The sequence below is a fragment of the Dromiciops gliroides genome, chromosome 6, assembly GCF_019393635.1.
Source record: "Dromiciops gliroides isolate mDroGli1 chromosome 6, mDroGli1.pri, whole genome shotgun sequence".
Taxonomy (NCBI): domain Eukaryota; kingdom Metazoa; phylum Chordata; class Mammalia; order Microbiotheria; family Microbiotheriidae; genus Dromiciops; species Dromiciops gliroides.
In genome coordinates, this window is record NC_057866.1 from 175,288,932 (window position 1) to 175,309,520 (window position 20,589).

Sequence of the window (20,589 nt, forward strand, 5' to 3'; positions counted from 1 at the left end):
AAGAAGCTCAGGACCAACAGCAAGAATTACCTTCATACTGAGGAGCTAAGCACTTTATAAAAGCAAGGGATCCTCATAACCTTCCTGCCCAGCACTAACACTAGTCACAGAAGGTTGGCAAGCTTGAGTCCAAAGACAGAATAAAAAATATATGCCTGCCTACAGTGGGGGGAGTGAGAAAGAACAAGCAAGAAACCTACTTGAAGGCTGAAGGAAGGAACTGTTTAGCCTGGAGAAAAGACTTAAGAGGAGGTATTTCCAGAATTGTCATCTGGAAGAGAAATTCAATTTTTTTTCTACTTGGCCTTGTGGGGGATGGGGGATGGGGGACAGGGAAGGTGGGAGGAGAGAAGAACCAGAAACAATAAGTGAAAATTGAAGAAAAGTAGATTTAGGCTCGAGTTAAAAAAAATATGTACAATGCTTTGCAAACTTTAAAACACCATATAAACACTAGTTATTATTCTTAAGATTACTAAAATTAGAGGAATCCAAAAGAGGAATGGGCTTCAAAAGGAGATAGGAATCTAAGGTACCGCTCCCCTAGAAGTCTTTACGAAAAGCTAAACAAAGCTCAGGGCCTGTAGTCAGGAAAATCTGAGTTCAAATCCAGGCTGAAATACCTATGAGCTGTGTGACCTTGGGAAAGTCACTTAACCTCTACCTGCCTCATATTCTTCATCTATAAAATGGAGATAATAATTGTATCAATGTCCTAGGGTGGTTGTGAGGATAAAAGGAGATAATAATTGTAAAGCACTTACTACTGGGACTTGACTCATAGAAAGCACTTATATAAATGTTAGTTTTTATCATCATCATCCTCACCACTTGTCCCATATGTGGTAGTGAGTGGGTCGGGGAATTCGCCTACTGATTCAATACTCAGGACTCAAGAAGAAAGGAGGCCAAAGCATAGAGTTAATTTATTATTCTTTCGAAAGAAGGTGCCTCTTGCCACCAGGACATCTGACACACCAAAGCAGTAAGTCAAGCACCTTTTTACAATCACAAGGCTCAGCACAGGATGTGGCAATCAAGTTAAGACCAGATGTTAATAAGTGACATATTTCTTTTTCTCAGAGCAGAATCCCCCTTGACCCTGGGGTCCCAACAATGAGGTATTCTTCCATTCTTTATCCTAGCAAACCTTTTATTTCTTTGATTTCCCAACATAACCAAAGGTAAATTTTAAGCCTGTCATCCTTCTAAAATTAACACGACTACAAAACAATGCTGAAATACCTGAGTGACTCTTCCTGTTATTCAAGTTGAACATCTTTAGAGATAGGGGCCAGGGTCTGAAACACCTGATTCTTCTCAGTAGTAAGACAGATTTTTGTACCACAGTGTGGACTAAATGACCTCTGAGCTACCTTCCAAATCTGAAATTCTGCGGTTCTATGACACCAAATTAACCACACTGCAGGCTTTAGTTTGGAAATGAAAATTGTCATTAACTGAGAAGCACCCAGAGGAATGCACTATACTCAATGATCTCTAACATTCTTTCCAGCACTTCTAGTCCACCTGCTGCCTCTGAAAGTGGTCTGGACTGTTCTAAAGGCAAGAGTCTGTTCTGTTATCTGATAGCCAGTCCCACTGCCAACTTGCCAGTTGGCTCTTTCCATTTATAATTAAGAAAAATGATTTTATAGGACATATAAATATAGATGTGTGTATATATATTTACATATGTGTGTGTGCAAACCTTCAAACTGTGGCATCAGTACCACTACTGATGCTACTTTTGCTACTTCTAAAACTCAAGCTAAAATAAAATCTCCCTAGCCCATTCCAGTTAAGAATATGCCTTGTGGTCTAATGTGCTGGCAGTGGCAGCCCACCCAGCAGGTTTGCTGCCCTGAGGAGACATGAGGATTGCTTTTCAGACACATGGATCCTGTGCCAGGATATTTGCTATCCTATCCTGGAAGTCAGATGACAACCAAGCCAAAATCTCCATTTCTGTAACTAATAGAAAAGTAGCCTAAAGTGGATAAGGTAAAGGCGAGGAAAATCTTAACCCACCAACCATTCTCTATGCTCTTATGTGCTCCTCTTCTTTTATTTTCCCCTTCCTCTCACAGTTTTTAAAAAGAAAAATACTGCAAAATCTCATTTTCCCTTTCTCACAACTTCCCAGACTCCCCACCATTCCCCCAGAACAGTGGTACCAAATACATTCCAAACACATTAAACATACAAAAGCGCCCCACGCCCCACTCCCCAGAGCAGCTCCCACCCCTATGTGGCACATTGTTTAGATAATGACAATCCATTTACCAAAAAGTATTTAGTAAACACGGGTAGCATTCCAGGCGCTCAGCTAAGGTCTGAGGACACAAATATTAAAACAGAAATGAATTAAGGAAACAGACCCTTGCATTGAATGGCAGGGAAACACTACACAAATAAGCACCTATAAAAGATGTGCCGTTGGGTAAGGGAGCAGAGAATAGCAACTGGGCAGAATAAAAAAATACCCCTGTACAAGATAGTGCTTGAGCAGAGCTTCCCAGGAAGCTAGGAGCAGACAAAAGGAAAGATTGTCCCTGTTATGGAGTACAGCCAGTGAAAAGACACAAAAATGGAGAAGGAACTTCATGTGTGGGAAGCAGCAAGCAGGCCTGTTTTAGTAGACCATATGATAGATGAAAGTTAGTGATGTGTAACAAGCCTGGAAAGGTAGGCTGGAGCTAGACTGGGAAAGGCTTTAAATATTTTTTTAAAGTTCATATTTTATGCTAGAGGCAATAGAGAGACTCTGGAGCTTTGTAAGCAGATGAGTGATATATCAGACCCCTGTTTTAGGAATATTGCTTTGTCAGATTGGAGAGGGAAAGACTAAAGGCAGGGAGAAAAGATGAGGCAGGAGACCAATTGGGAGTCTATTGCAGTAGTCTAAGTGAGATGTAATGAGGTTTTGAAGTGGTTTAATGGCCAAGTGAATGGAGAGAAAGTGGGAAAGATTTGGAAAGGAAAAAGGAAAAGAGGGAAAGATAATTTTAAGGGGTAAATATCTAGGACTCTGGGCCTCCTTCAGGAAGTATCAAAAGTCATCAAATGCTTAACTAAGGATGAAACTCAATATGGTCTTTTGTTGTTTAATCAGTTTCAGTCATATCTGATTCTTCCTGACCCTATTTGAGGTTTTCTTGGCAAAGATACTAGAGTGGTTTGCCATTTCCTTCTCCGGCTCATTTAAGACATTTCAAATGAATAGATAGTCCAACATCTTCACAGTTCAAAAGTAGAAATTAAAATAGAAATTTAACTATTCCACTGGGGAATTTTCGGCAACCCAAAGGAAGAGGTCATGAAAGTGACAATATGATAGCCCAACGCAAGCATGAAATACAGATGTTATTGTCAGTTCATTGCACAAAATTTTAGAAGGGTCAACCAGACAGCATTTGAATAATTGACAATATTGAACTGTAACTACAGCTTGTTGTTGCTGTTCATTCATTTCAGTCATATCCAACTCTTCGTGACCCATTTGGGGTCTACTTGGCAAAGATACTGGAGTGGTTTGCCATTTTTCTTCTCTAGCTTATTTTATAGCTGCTGAAACTGAGACAAACAGGGTTAAGTGACTTGCCCCACGGTCAACACAGCTAGCAAGAATCTGAAGCTCAATTTGAAGTAGTCTTCCTGACTCCAGACCCAGCATTCTATCTACTATACCACCTAGTTGTCCACAATAGCTTATATATTTGTTTATTTTTTTAATTTTATACTTAAGCAAAATTATCATTATATTAAAAATAATTAAGACAACTCCTAAGAAATTGTACTTTAATTAAAATCTTTAAAGCATATGCAAAAATTAATTAAAAGCAAAATTTCCATTAGATAACAGAGATAAATATGTAATAAAGATATGAAATATTTGTATTTAAAGAAATTATATTTTGTTCTTATTTCAAAAGGGGCCTCCTACTCTAGACAGCTGCAGTCTTGATATAATATTTCATAACAATACAATATTTATTATTAAATATCATATACCTATAGAAGTCAGGGGTGTAACTGGAGCCAGCTCAAAATGGCTTATGAGAGCCCATTGTTAAACTTTCAGTGTGAGTATTCACACCTTTGGAAATTGGCCAATGCTACAAATTAGGATTAGGTTTATTGTGATACCAATTACCTTGACTTTTAATCTTTTTTTTTTTTGAGGCAATAAGTATTAAGTGACTTGCCCAGGGTCACACAGCTAGTAAGTGTTAAGTATCTGAGGTCGGACTTGAACTCAGGTCCTCCTGACTCCAGGGCCAGTGCTCTATCCACTGTGCCACCTAACTGCCCCAATTACCTTGACTTTTAAAAGTGATGGAGAAGGGGCAGCTAGGTGGCACAGTGGATAGAGCACTGGCTCTGGAGTCAGGAATACCTGAGTTCAAATCCAGCCTCAGACACTTAACACTTACTAGCTGTGTGACCCTGGGGCAAGTCACTTAACCCCAATTGCCTCACTTTAAAAAAAAAAAAGTAATGGAGAAAATGTTAACAATGCAGATCAAATTTAAAAGTATGTTGTGTATATTCAGAGAGCCAATTGTTAAACATTTACCAACTCACCCCTGATAGAAGTAATGAAACATTGACCAAGTGCAAGTCTCATCAGATATTGAAGATAATACAAAACAAACTATTAAAACACAAAAATTAATAATTTAAAGAAAATGAACCCAAAATTTATTATTAAAAGAACTTATTTTATAAATAGAGATCTCAACTCCAATACTCTGATGTTCATTAAATCTTACATTGTTATTATTAAATATTTCATTATTAATCAAATATATCATTATCAATATTTATATAACAATATTAAATCTAGTGTATCAATATTATTAAATATTTCATTAAAATTAAGACAAAAAATTTATAAACATACAAATTATTCTGATACTTTGATGAATCCAGAATCCCACCAGTGTCAATATATTCAGTTCTCATACTCTCTCTCTCTTTTTTTTTCTTTTTTTCTTTTTTTTTTTGCAGGGCAATGAGAGTTAAGTGACTTGCCCAGGGTCACACAGGTAGTAAGTGTCAAGTGTCTGAGGTTGGATTTGAACTCAGGTCCTCCTGAATCCAGGGCCAGTGCCTTTTCCACTGTGCCACCTAGCTGCCCCCACCAGTGTCAATATACACCCCACCTACAAAGAATGCAACCCAACGGCAACTTCTCACCATATGCAATTCATATCCATCCATATCCTCTCATAAATCTTCTATAGACTTCTACTCTACATGCTAGAGGCCATCCTCCAAGTCTTTTAATATATTGCACACAATATAATCACAGCTGGTATCACTATCATTATCACTATTTATTGGAAAAAATTGAAACTATCTGAAATAATTGCCATAAAAAGAAGCCAAAAGAGCCCAGAATGAGCCAGCAAGCACAGACTACTGCAAACGTGAGCTACCTACCTGATATCTCTTATTCCTTCTATATAACTAGTCCAGTTCCATTGCCCAATCACATATATTGATAATCCTATCTGATATCATGCATTAAGTATAAATCATCATTGGTAATTATACTGTAGCCTACTTATACCTAGGAGGAATCAATAAGCAATAAGCACAGCACCATCTCCTCTCCCTTCACGCCTCAGTTAATTATATGGCTGTGAAGATATGGCCTGTTTCAAGCATCTGCCAATTCCCTTCTCATTTTCATCATGGATGTTCTATGAGTAGAGGCCATTTTCGTAGAGATTGTATCAAGATGAGAAAGTAGACACATGAATAGATAGCTACAGATGTCTTAAGTTGTTTTTTTGGTAGTGATACCAGCTGTAATTATTTTGAAATTTTCACTTCCTTAGGACATTTTGATAATTGCTTATATTTGAAATTGTGTACCTCCAGCACAAATTTCCTTTGTATGTACTTATTTTCATGCATTCTTCCTGATTTCATCTTCTTTAGTGCCATTTTTACTTCCTTATATAATACATTAAGCACTGAGAGTGCCTAATGTGTTGATTCTATTGTCCTCCATGAAGAAAATAGAATCCTATGGAAATTATGGAAGATAGATTCCATTTCATGTTTGCTGTCCATCCAGGTTCATCTATCATGCTCTTGGGATGATCTCGATTCGTTAGACCTCACAATAAGCTTTTTCCCAGTTTGCTTTCCCCTCTGTGGCTGCTCACAATTGTGTCACACAGTACTGCTTGTCATCCTCCATCCTTCTTCCCCATAATATTTTGCAAATGAGCTTATACTTCAAACTGAAGCTATTCTTGACTGCCTAGTATGGCTCTCTAATTGGCAAGGGAGATGAAGTGCTTGCTGGCTTGTTCTGGGTTCTTTTGGCATCGTCTTTATGGCAATTATTTCAGATCATTTCAATTTTTTCTAATAAATGGTGATTAATAGAGTAAATGTTTTTATTGTATCTATTTCTTATTTTTCCAAGTAAAAACTTTGCTTAAATAGATCATAATAAGTAGTTGTGATGGCCCTCAGTGTCTTCTTATTTTAATTCTTTCTTCTATTTTGATAGTAATTCTAACCTTTGTTTCTAATGAGCTCTAATGACATACAGCTGACTAGTTACATCAGTAACTACTTTTTCCATTAACAAAAAGAGGCTGTTCAAATATACTAAATTTCATTTCTTGTGTATTGCTTTTGGGTGCTTACCTTGTCCAGTGTTTTCCACCCCTGTACTCAAGGGAAATAATTGTGATTCATAGATATTATATTTCTGAGTGAGGCTTATAGAAGTCTTATTTTTCATTTTTCACTCTCCTCCCTTGTGCCAAAATTCACATTGAAGTCATTGACTAAGTATATGTTGATATAGTTTGGTAGGGAGGGAACATCAGGTTTACATAGGATGTTTCTACTTCTTTGAAAGGAACATTAATCCTAAATATGCCATTTTTTTCATTTTCTGCAACACATAATTGCCACGTAAGGTATAATTCTCTTCATGGTGTTCCTCTTCTGAATTCTTCTGGAGTGCTGCAAGTTAAGATTTTATAATGGCTGATGAAATTATCTTTGATTTACCTCTTCAAGGAAAACCACCAGCCTAGCCTTCCATTTTACAACTTCAATTTGTTCATAGGATCATAGATTTAAAGCTACAAGGTGTCTCAGAAGCCACCGAGGTCATCTAACCTCTCAATGTCTTCTTTTATTCAAATAGTTAATATGTATATTAACTCACAACAACTACGTGAAGTGATGCATTAGGTTTTGTTTTGTTTTGTTTTAGTGAGGCAATTGGGGTTAAGTGACTTGCCCAGGGTCACACAGCTAGTAAGTGTTAAGTGTCTGAGACCAGATTGGAACCCAGGTACTCCTGACTCCAGGGCCAGTGCTCTATCCACTGTGCCACCTAGCTGCCCCAATGCATTAGGTTAAATCACCTGAAATCAAAGAGCTACTAAATTTCTGAAACAGGTTTTGAACTTGTCTTCATGAATCAAGTGCCTACTTTATCCACTGTAAAACCTAGCTGCCCTAAATTATAGGGAAAAAATATGTGTTTCAACTCTTCGGTGTCTAGGCATTATTTTTTACATTTAGAATATCAATAGTTAAATTAATGCTTTATATATATGTACATACATATATATACATATACATATATATATATATTTCTAACTCTTTGTAATTCTTAGCACATTATGTGTCAAAGAATTCATTGCCAAATAGCCAACCTATAAGGGGAGGCAATTTCCATACCTAGCAAGGCTGGTCTGGTAGAACTTGTGAGAGCTTACACTCCATCATCCCCATGGTTACTTCCACATCACAATGGAAGATCTGAGGAAGACTTTTGTGGAATTACACTGGCTTTTCTGAAATTAGTACTTTGATATTAATTTTAAAGTTTTGAGAAGGGGGCAGCTAGGTGGCACAGTGGATAAAGCACTGGCCCTGGATTCAGGAGGACCTGAGTTCAAATCTGGACTCAGACACTTGACACTTACTAGCTGTGTTACCTTGGGCAAGTAACTTAACCCTCATTGCCCCACCCCCAAAAATGGTTAAAGAAAATAATAAAGTTTTGAGAAAATCTTAATTTCTTTTAATGAAATAATATTCAGAACATAAATACACTCCAAATGAAAAGCAAGCCAGGTTTGACTTCTATGTCAAAACAATCTGTTAGGAATCACCAGAGTGAAGGAAATGGCCAGTTATTTCCAGCTTGTACTATTACATCTACCCCTAATATTTAAATGCATTAAAATGTTTTCAAAGTAAATTTCTTTTCATTTTATTCCTTAACTCTATATGGTTTTATGTTTATTAATGTTTTAAATAACAGTTCCTTCCCAGTAACTGGCTTTAGTGATAAAATACTGGCTGATTGGCAACTCTCCTTTGCTATCTCCCAAACTGCACACCCCCTCACAGCCCTTCATCATCCTCTCTCTCTCTGTCTCTGTCTCTCTCTCTGTCTCTCTCTCTGTCTCTCTCTCCCCCTCCCTCCCTCCCATTTTAAATAGCATTTGTGCTAGCAGTAGAGGTAGTCTAAGCAGAACTTTCTTTGGCCTTTTCAGAGCAAACAAAAGTAGTAATATCAATTGGATGTTTACCACTAACTATACTAAGAAGAAGGGTGAGTTTAATCAATCAACAAGTATTTATTAAAACCTCCTATACTCCAAGCACTGTGCTAGGAGCTGGAGAGACAAGTACATATAAAGAATGAAACAATTCCCTACTTACAGTGAGCTTATTTTCTAATAGAAGAGACCACAAGTACAAATAAAAATATATATGGGGAAGCTAGGTGGCGCAGTAGATAGAGCACTGGCCCTGGATTCAGGAGCATCTGAGTTCAAATATGGCTTCAGACACTTGACACTTACTAGCTGTGTGACCCTGGGCAAGTCACTTAACCCTCATTGCCCAGCAAAAAAAAAAAATATATATATATATATATATGTGTGTGTGTATATATATATGCATAAAGTCAATAAATAAATATATATGTACAAAGTAGTTTGAGAAAGAGAGAAGGAAAAGTAGAAGGAGGGAGGGAAGGAGAGAGAGAGAGAGAGAGACTGATTGATTGATTCAGGAGAGAAGGCACTAGTAGTTGGGGGATCAGGAAAGGCTTTATACAGAAACTTGTGCCTGAACTTCATCTTATTTTTTTTTAGTGAGGCAATTGGGGTTAAGTGACTTGCCCAGGGTCACACAGCTAGTAAGTGTTAAGTGTCTGAGGCCGGATTTGAACTCAGGTACTCCTGAATCCAGGGCCAGTGCTCTATCCACTGCGCCACCTAGCTGCCCCTGAACTTAAAGAAAGAAAGCAACTCTGAGACAAATGTAAGGAAAGAGTGTATTCTACATTTCAGAAACAATGAGTGCAAAGGCCTGGAGGTAGGAGATAGAGTGTTGTGAGTGAGCAACAAAGGGAAGGCAGTTTGACTAGACCACAGAATGCCAGAGACGTAGTAAAGTTGAATGAAGTTTGAAAGATAGATTAGAACCAGGTTGTGAAGGGCTTTAAAAACTAAGGAAAGAGGGGCAGCTAGGTGGTGCAGTGGATAAAGCACTAGCCCTGGATTCAGGAGGACCTGAGTTCAAATCCAGCCTCAGCCACTTGATACTAGCTGTGTGACCCTGGGCAGGTCACTTACCCCACACCCAAAAAAAACACAAAAATCTAAGCAAAGGATTTTATATTTTATTTTACAAGCAATAAGAAGTCCCTGGAGTTGGAAGAGTAGAGAAGTCAGCTCTCAGTACTCCATCCTGACCAGCTGCCTCTTGCCTCTTTTTTCATCTTTTCTTCTTCCTATTGACATGGAGCAAGGGGATAGAACAGTGGTGTTCTGAGGCTTTAGCAGCTGCTCTGGTCATTCTCTACCTGGCACAGCTCCAAACAAAAAACTTAAAAGGAAAGGAAATCCTAAATACAAATATTGTCTTTCAATCTTGCAGCAGCTTGATGTAGTAGATAGGGGCTCAGCTTAGATTCCAGAAGTCCTGGGTTCAAATCCTGTCTTTGGTACTTACTAGCTGTGGGTCACTTTATTTCTTTGAGCCTCAGACAGCTTTCCCAGACTGGTTGCTGGTTCACACACATTCTCTCATTCAATCCTAACAAAAACCCTATCAGGTAAGTAAGGGGAGGAGTGATGAAGGGCATGTAAATTTAAAAATCTATAAATAACAAATCTACTATGATGCAGCTTTTACACATATTCTTTGCTTTTCAAAAAACTCATTTACTGTAGTTTGTATTCTTTTACCTTCACCCATTCGATTTCCCTTTCTTCCAAAGTCACTGTCCCTGATTCACCTCCTGCATAGGTAGGAATACACTTTCTCTGGTTGCAAAAAGGAGAAAAGTTCCTTCCTGAATTCTCTCCTTAGACTAGGGAAGTGGTGGAAAATATAAGTGGCACTGTGCATTACCACCATGTTAATTAAAGAAAATTAAAGTAAAGCCATGATCCCTAAGCCTTCATGCTATCAAGTAGAGTAGAGTTCTTCTCTGAAAATTAGCAAATCCTATTAATCCATGTCTATTACTAGACCTGTCCCTCTAACTAGATAATGAGCTTCTTGAAAGCAACAACCACATCTTGTAGGTTTTTGTGTTCCTCCTGCCCATTTCCTGGCCTCAGAGTCCATAACAGATGCTTAATAAATGTCTGAGGAGGCAGGGAAGGAAGAGTGCCTGGCATAGTATTAAAAGCACTGGATTTAGAACAAGAGGGTCTGGGTTCAAATACCAAATCTTTTTTTTTTTTTTCATATGTGTGATCCCTAGAGCAAGTCACTTGGTAGACCATAGTTTCCTCACTGTAAAAGGGGGTAAAGGAAGGAAGGAGAAAAGATTGGACTAAATTATCTCTAAGGTCCCATTTAGCTCTAAATAATAGGATCCTAAGAAGTGGAAGAATGTTAAACTTCCTTTAAATCGCACCCTTACACACAAATTACCCCAATCCCTTCTTTCACTCTTGTCAAATTTGTGGAGGGCATCTTTCCTTCATGAAGATGAACACATGCAGTTATCTCAACTATGGGACATAAAAATGGACACAATAGATCAAAATGTCCTTTTCCTCTTGTCTCTAGAAGAAGCATGGCTTACTATCTTTGGACTTCTTTCTCTCTACATATGGTTAAGAGAGCACTGATTGCGCAGTTTCTTAGATGTAAAAAAGAGGTTTTTTCTTTACCCTCTTCATATACAACCACTGTATACCAGACTAACCAAGGAATAACAACTACTACCTACAATCATTTTCTTATGGTGCAGGTGATCAGAAGAAGGGAACATATTAACATGCCATCAGTGTGCTTTCTGCAGCCCCAACTAATGACCCAGTGAAACCAAAATGAAAACTGCACCCCTTCACCATTCAGTACAATTATTTCAAGATTATTTTATCCCAAGCAATATAATATGCCTTGAAAATATGTCTTACAAACATCCAGTTTATGATGAAGAATTACTACTGTTAGTATCATGTACTTTTCAATGTCTTTTCACATCTATCATTATGTTAGATCATCACAATCCTAGGAACTAGATGGGGCAAACATTATTATTCCCACTTAATAGATGAAAAAAAACCCTGAAGTAGAGAAAGATAATGTGACTTCTTTTCAATGAATACAGGTTAAATCAAAATTATTTAAAAGAGTTGCTAAAGTCACATAACATGTTCTTTCCTTGAGGAATTCCTGCATGATAACTATAACCAGATGTTTTTTTATATTGAAAAAGCTGAGCTAACCTCTCAAACTTACATTTTACATAGCTTGGGGCTCCTATATTGTTGTTTATCCTTCATTCTGAAAGAGGACCATGACATTAAGGTGATGTCATGACTTGCACTGAATTGGATTTCAGTGAGGGAGGGCTGTGCAAGGTCACCAACCTCACTCTCTCCTCCAGAGTCATCTGGGTCCAGTGGCAAGATATACATCAAGATGACTGGAGATGGCACTGGATGTTTAAGGCAATTGGAGTTAAGTGACTTGCCCAGGGTCACACAGCTAGTAAATGTCTGAGATGAGATTTGAACTCAGGTCCTCCCAACTTCAGAGCCAGTGCTCTATCCACTGTACCACCTAACTACCCTGGGGCTCTTATAAATGGCCTACTAAAAGCTACACTCAGGTTCAAGTAATTCTTTGGGTCATTATGTTTTCAAATCTATAATTCACAAATTGCCATCCATTGTCTGTCTTTTACCAAACTAAAACAGATCACACAAGTTCAAAGAAGAAACACAAGGCACAATGTTGTGTTTTTAATTGAATAATCAAATTTAAATCAACTTAATAGGATTATTATTAATTCTTATTATTCTTGCTATGTGATTATACTTAGGTGAGTCCACACATAGTGTATCATACCATTCTGAGAAGTTTTCAGGACTTCTAGATATGCTCACATTTCAATCAACTCAAATGAATAAGTCTTTATATCATTTTTATTCTAATTTGAGGTTTTCTTTTTTTATTCAAGTATATTTTATTTTCAGTTTCAAATTCTCTCCCTCTTCCCTTCCTCTCCCCCACCAATTGAGAAGGAAAAAAAGTAAAGAAAAAAAACATTACAAATATGTTTAGACATGTAAAATTAATTTCCATATTAGCCATGTTTCAAAAAAAAAGCAAAAAAGACAGAAATATGCTCAAAAAAAAAGAGAAAAATATGCTATATCCTAGGAGTCCATTAGTTTTCTATCTGGAGGTGGATAGCATGCTTTATCATAAATCCTTTGGAATTGTGTTTGGTCATTGTGTTGATCAGAGTTACTAAGTCTTTCAGAATTGATTAGCCTTACAATATTGTTACTGTGTAATTGTTTGCATGGTTCTGCTTACCTCAATTTGTATCAGCTCATACAAGTCTTCCCAGGCTTTTTCTGAAATCATCCTCTTCATCATGTTTTACAGCACAGTAATACTCCATCATATTTATATACTATAACTTGTTCAGCCATTCCCCAACTGATATGCATCCCCTCGGTTTCCAATTCTTTGTCACCCCAAAAAGAATTGCTATAAATATTTTGTACACACAAGGCCCTTTTCTTCTTTCTTTCATCTTTTTGGGGTATAGACCCAGGAGCAGTATCCTGGGTCAGAGGGTGTGTACAATTGAAAAACCCTTGGGGCATGGTTACAACTTGCTCTCCAGAATGGTTGGACTAGTTCACTACTCCACAAGTAGTATTTTAGTGCACCTATTTTCCCACATCCACATTTCCTTGCTGTATACTATTTTTGGAAGAAATTAAAAGGTCACCTAAAACATAATTCTAATGTTTAAAATAGTTTGATTTCTTCCAGTAAGAATATAATGAAACATCTATTTTCCCAGACATGGCTGAATGTTTCTGAAGTTTTTTTGAACTTTTTGTCTGATTTCTTTTTAGGAGACAACAATGGATGGTCTCAGCAGCTTGATAAATATTTTGCAAATACTTATAAAATGATTTCCCCATATCCTTTTGAGACAGAGCCATCTGAATGCTGTAAGTAGTCATAGGAATCTACCATCATTGTTAAATATCATAGAGTCAAGTATGTTTCTTTGGTGAACTTAAGTGTAATGAAAAACTATTTTTTAAAATACAAGATGTTTGTTTAAAAAAAAATTGATGAATTGCAATCTGTTATTTGAAGTTTCTCTTCCAAAAAATTGAAAGAGAAATTAGTAAAGAATAAAAATAAGTGATTCTTCATGCCTTTCATTCTAATAATTATTAATCATATGGGAGATGTTGTTATGACAGGATTTTGTGAAATGGAAATAATGTCACTTAGGGATGGACAATGCTTTTGGCATGGACCCCCACTTTTAGCTATAACTTGAGTGCTCTTGTGAACTCTAACATGAATAAAACTGAGAAATGGGGCTACTACATGGATTTTAATGTTTGTTCAAGTAAGAAATATCCTATAAAACTCAGTTATCTTTTAAGTTATGACAGCATCATTAATCAAAATACAACAATGTGTAGAAATACTATCATAGATTACAAAGCTATTGAATTTAAATGTCAAACCTTAAATATAAGCTTTTCTAATGTTTTCTATTATGAAGACAAATTTGAAACAAAATAACTCATTTTTTATAATTTTTTGTACTCTATAAATATTAAAAATGGGTACCTTCTATATCTAAGAGGTAAAAGTTTGTACTCAACATTTTGATTAATAACAAAGTTGTTTTTCTTTACATTATTGGGTATAGTGTTATATTTCACTATCAGTTGAGGGATGTCACTCAAATTTTTTTAACCTCGCATTTTGTTCACTTTGAGGGGAATAAAAATGTACCCATAAATTTTAAAGTGGTTACTATTTTTATGTGTGACCAGAATCGTTCCAATAACTCACAGAGAAATTATAACAGTAAACTAATCTAGCATCGGTGTGAGCATAAAGTTAAAAGAAAAAATTGCGGGAGAGGTATTTCCGGCCCAAGTTATATAACTTGGTTATTTATTTATATTTGTTAAAGGGTTAAAAGTATTTAGACACAAATAACGTTACCTAAAAACTAATATGAAACATTGAAATAATAATTGGATAAACTGTACTAATTCTAAAAGTATATTCCTTTTCATTTTTTACTTTATTATTGCTGTCTTTTATTGAATGAGAGTTTAATATCTAAGTTGAAATGATGCATGAATGGAAAAACTTAATGGAAATATCATATGAAGACTTTAGGTAAAACTTAAATTAAGGTTCCTAATGTACTGCAATATTAAGATCATATTTTCATATAGGTGCATTTCACATTAAACATGTGAGTCTTGCTTTTGGCCATTTGGAAGCTAGATAAGAGGAAATCCCAATATTTACTTCAATATTTCAAGTGTCACTGGCAGACATAGTACTCTTTCACTGATGCAGATTGCAACTCTTCTATGACTCAACTGACAGTCTTGGAGGGTTGCTGTCGTGAAAAATAAGTCACCCTACAGCCAAAGGGGTATCGTGCCTCTCCTACTTCACTAGATGTTCTTGAATGACAGCTAGCCCTCACCAGGTGGATGCTTTCCAGCTTGATAGGACCTATCTTCTGGCATAGTTTTAGGGAAAAAAAACAGGATCATCTCTATGCCATTATGAGACACCAAAATAAGACATTAATAGGGGAGAACATTTCAATTAACACTTTAAAATTGATTTCCAGGGGCAGCTAGGTGGTGCAATGGATAGAGTACTGGTCCTGGAATCAGGAGGACCTGAGTTCAAATCCGGCCTCAGACACTTAACACTTACTAGCTTGTGTGACCCTGGGCAAGTCACTTAACCCCAATTGCCTCACTAAAAAAAAAATGTATTTCCATCTCTACTTTGACCTGTAGAACTTTCTTCATATACCACACAGTATATATGCACAGTACTTCCCAAAAAGCATAGTTCTCTAAAGATGTGGAGAACTCTTAATTTCAACATAAAATAACATAAAGACTATGACTTGGAATGGAATGGCCTGACCAAGCCTACCAAGCTTAAAGGATGAGGCCTTTGTTCTGGTCTTGAAGACACCTGATTGAAGTGAAGGGGCAAGCTCATTGAGAGGACTAAGATCAGTTCCTAAACAGAGTATGAAGAAGTAGACAAGTCAAGTTAACCTTCTTCCAAGGACCCAATACAATTCTCTGGCCTCTGCTTATCTCTGCTCTCTTTTATAGTGGCCCTGGGTGAGTCTCGGGCTATCCACAATAGCCATAACTCAGTTCAACTTCCTCAATGCCATGATTCAGTCAATCACTCACAACAGACTGACAGTCACCTAAGAAAAGGTACCCATTTATACCTGGAAGGAGATACCGTCAATCACCTCAATGTGATGAAAATGGGGACATACTGAAGGCCTTATCCTTTAACCTTGTTGGGTTTACCAAGCTATTATTATTCATACCCTCCACGTTATCATTGTAACAGACATTACTTAAAACTACCATCCTTTAAAAGGAAGCTTATACCATTTCTATGATTCCAAGGAAGAATCTGGGTTTGAAATCAAAGAAAATCAAGGCTGTGTCACCTATTACCTGTGTAGCCTTGTGCAAGTCTCATCACCTCACTACCTCAGTTTCCTTATGTGTAAGATAGAGGGGCAGATGCTCTTTAAGGTCTCTCCCAGAACTTAATCCATGATCCTGTGTTCTAAGTAAAATTAAGAAATTAATAATAGCTTCTGGTTGGGATAAGAGCACTTGTCATTCACAAAAGACAGAAGATAATAACTTCATTTTATCACATTGTTTATATAAAGGAACTGGATTAAGATGCCCTAATACAAAGAGCTATGCCAAGTTCCTAGAAGATATCTGTAGGACCTTGCTCATTGTGTGTAACTGATTAAATAAGGTAGCTCTTTAAAGTTCTAACATGAAAACAAACTATTTCCTTCACTTCCTCTTGAAAGATGGCAATTTCTCCCTATAGTACCTTTTTCACTCACTCATAGGGACATAAATAAGAGCATCAAGAAGTGATCGATAGATGAATAGATAGATAGATAGATAGATAGATAGATAGATAGATAGATAGATAGATAGATAGATAGATAGATGATTCAAGGCACACTTTTCAGTTTAATCTGCATTATTAACTTTCTCCATCACTTTCATAAGTCTAGACAATCGACAAAACAGTAAGACAAGCCCCAATTTGTAGTATTTTCCAATTTCTGAGGTGTAAAAGCCAATACAAGCAATCTCCAAGCACACTGCTTCCCCCATCTTTTAGGTGTGGCTAAAAGTAGCATTAGCATGTGTTGCCCACCAATGGTCAGAAAACATTTACTTTCAAGTCTGGTTTTCCCTGTTTTCCTTGACTTTCAACTAATTATATGAAATTTGAAATTTAGTAATTTGGTAGGAAATGGAGGCCCCTCATAATCTGAGGTCCTAAACTAAAATTTACTTGGCCAACAATGGCTAAATATAGGAGTGCATGGTGGTGAAGATTCCTGTTTCCTCGATTACAATGGTCCCCCATCTACTTTGAAGCTCTTGAAAAGATGTGGGCATTGCCATATTATACTTTTGTTTTGGACTGGACTTGTGATTTCAATGTTATAGGAAATTCCCTTATCCAATACAGATCACCAACTGCTCTACAATTTATGGTCTTAGAGAGTGACCTCAAGCACTGAGTGATTAAGTGACTCTACCAGAGTGACATAGCCAGTATGAGTCAAAGCCAGGATTTAAAACCCAGGTCTTCCTGATGACAAAACCAGTTCTTTATCTTCTATCATAGAGGACCTTAATCTCTGGTCCATGGACCTCCATTTCAAATGGTCTATGAATGCAGATGGAAAAAAATATATCTTTATTTTCACTGAGCTCTAACTGAAAATTAGCTCTTCCTTCAATTAGATTAAAACATTATTCTGAGGAGTCCTTAGGCTTCACCAGACTTCCAAAGGAGTCTAGGACACAAGAAGCTACCAGCTTGTGGCAGACGTAACTTAACCCATCTTAACCCAGATGCTATTATTACCTTAAAATGAGTTTGGGGAGGTTTGGATGAAGAAATAAGTTTGGTTTGTTTTGTTATTAAAAAGTATAGTAGGATCTCTTTATAAAACTCCTCATTATTACTGAATGGAGTAGACCAGGGTTAAGATGCATCTCTAGAGTTTATTACTATCTAAGGCAGGCATTTAGCCTTTCTCCCATGCCAGAGTACAAAGGGCTCCCAATGCCTCTTATTTTTCAAGTGTAATTTTTCTGGAATGCAAATGGAGGTTTATTTTGCTTCATTTGGCCTTCCACAGCCAGAAGTCTCAAACAGTTTCATTGAAAAGATCTTGGCACTTGTGCCATACTCTGGGACAGGTGTCAGCATCAAGGCTGCAGAACCAAAACTCTCCCTGAGAATCTGTCCAGTAAATGCCCCAAAAAGAGTTGTGGAAGTTGGCTGACCAAAACCCCAACAGGAGCAAGAGGACAAGCAAAGGAAGCCCTCATGGTACTTCCCCACAGTCAATTGGCCAATAAAGAGAGAATCAAACAGACTGGGTACCATAGTCATCTCATGATGTCATAAAGGAATGAAAATTCCATTAAACCTGTTAATTTGGACCGTTTAGGTGTGTGATTCATCAACTACATAAGTAAGATTGTTAACACTTTGTGGTACAGTGAAATGAGCACTGACTCTGGAGTCAAAGGATCTGCATTCGAAATTGTGCCTTGAATGAGGTATGATATTGGGTTGGTCAATTAACCTCCCTGGGCCTTAGTATCTTCAGCTATAAGATGGTGGGGGGGGGCACAGTATAGACTAAATGACTTCTGAGGAGTTTTGTCTCTAGAATTACAAAGCTTCAGAAAGTGTTGAAGAAGGTTCTTAAAGGCTTCCATTGTATCCCAAGGACAGAGTCTGGTGAAACCTAAGAATGCCTTCTCAGAATGATATTTTAAATAATTGAAGGGAATGCTAGATTTCAATAAAAAGTTAGGGAAAATAAAGGTACATTTTCCCATCCAAATTCATAGATCCCCTAAAATCTATTCCCAGATTTTAAACCCCTGTTCTATCCCCAACCAGGAAAACTAAAGGCAGAAATCCCTTCCTTTCACTGCTTTCTCCTCCTCCCCATCCTTCCCTACATGTGACCCATAGGCATGGGAACCCAAAGAGCTTTCCACAATAGAGAATTGGGCATTCCTACACACCTAAGAAAGTCATAAAAGGGCTACTCTTTGGCTCAAAAAATTTGTCAGAGAAATTCTCCAAAAGCAAATGACTTCTTCTGTGGTGCAGATGGTAAATTACCAAATTATCTGAAAAATTCCTGAACTCTCCTAAGAAATTCTGCAGCAAAGCTATGGTATAACATGTTTAATGAATTTTCTTTTCTTCTATTTTCCTCACTAGTTCATAAAAATTATGTAGTGTTCTATTAAAGGCAATGGCTATGCTGCTACTCATAATACTTTCTTCTTGAATAGCTTCAGCGTTAATGTGGACCTCAAAGTGCATCACAGAGGAACAAGCCAGCTTTGGAAATAGCTACTTCCCTAGGTCAAAGGACAGCAAGTTCTAAAGAATGCTGATTTCATTCATTTTGCTGGGAGTAAAGGAGGGTAGGTTGGTTAAAACAAATGTGGGCTGGTAATTTAATGTACATATTTACAAGGCTGCATTAAGCCATATAATTTCAGTTCATAGATGGGCGAATTATTCTTAACAACATCTAACATCCAAAGAAAAGTAAATCAAATGTAAATCTGGGAACCTTAATTTAAAGCCTTACCTAACTGTCCTCAGCATAGGATATGCTATGGTACTAAGTAATTTTCTCCTAGCTTCTCTCTTCCACTTTCTATCTTCCTATTCATCCCTCACCTTCTGCTATCCCTCTCCCCCTCCTCTTCATTCAGTGGTTGATTCTGTGCCAGTGAAATGTCTATGCCAAGGTCTAGAGCTTGACTGTGACGAAGCCAACTTACGTGCTGTCCCATCTGTATCTTCAAATGTGACTGTGATGTAAGTAGAGCAGAATGTCCTTACCTGCCAGCCATCAATTGCACCCAGAGAGACCACATCACAACCAGGGCTTCATAATTAATAATGACACCCTGTTTTGTTTTTTTTTTGTTTTGTTTTGTTTTGTTTTGCGGGGCAATGGGGGTTAAGTGACTTGCCCAGGGTCACACAGCTAGTAAGTGTTAAGTGTCTGAGGCCGGGTTTGAACTCAGGTACTCCTGAATCCAGGGCCGGTGCTTTAACCACTGCGCCATCTAGCTGCCCCCGACACCCTGTTTTTAATATCACATAAATGATATCACCGACCCTTGGTCGATAGGAAATGTACTTAGAGTGATTATAAAATGATTATTTTCCTATGAAGTTAATGCTAAAAAGAATAAAAGGATCTACTATCTCAACACCTAAGGTGGTTTGCTAATCTCTTACTGTTGAACCAGACTAAGCTCCATCTGCTTTAAGATGGAAGTGTTGACAACATAAAGCTAAACATCTGGTTGAAAACTGTGGAACTTACCTCTCAGCAAAGAGCTATTGGACTAGAGGTGCAGGAGGTGGCTTACATTGTCTTTCTTTTTTTAAACTGTATTTCTTCAATGAACAAAATCTGTTTCTCTCCCTCCCACCTTTCCCCTCTGGAAAACAAAAACAAAAACCTTTGCACAGTCAAGCAAAACAAATTCCTTCATTGTATTATATCATAAGATATAATGAAAAAGACATTTTGAGACAAACTTGAGAAGCCTCTTGTGAAATGATATAAAGCGACATAAGCAGAACCAAAAGAACAATTTATATAATAATAACATTGAAAAGACAGACAGACACCTTTGAAAGATCTAAAAACTCTCATCAACACAATGACCAACCATGATTCCAGGGGACCAATGCTGAAGCCTGCTGCATACCTTCTGAGAAAAGTGTTGGACTCACATGCCAAAACAAGACATATATCTTTTGGACAAGCCAATGTGGGAATTGGATGTGTGCGTGTATGTGTGTGTGTGTGGTTTACATTTCCACACCTGGCCAATGCATAGATTTGATTTTGCTTGACTATAATAACTTGTTACAATATAACATTCT

At 37.2% G+C, this 20,589-nt stretch overlaps 1 protein-coding gene across 2 annotated transcripts in view; it reads left to right on the top strand.

Moving 5' to 3' along the window:
• Positions 1 to 20,589, top strand: part of RXFP1 (relaxin family peptide receptor 1) — a 182,481-nt gene that overhangs the window by 95,454 nt on the left and 66,438 nt on the right. For both annotated transcript variants that reach the window (XM_043972848.1, XM_043972847.1), the window contains 2 exons: positions 13,410 to 13,508; positions 19,398 to 19,503. In XM_043972848.1, coding sequence (XP_043828783.1) covers positions 13,410 to 13,508; positions 19,398 to 19,503 — 205 coding nt within the window. The remainder of the gene's footprint in view (positions 1 to 13,409; positions 13,509 to 19,397; positions 19,504 to 20,589) is intronic.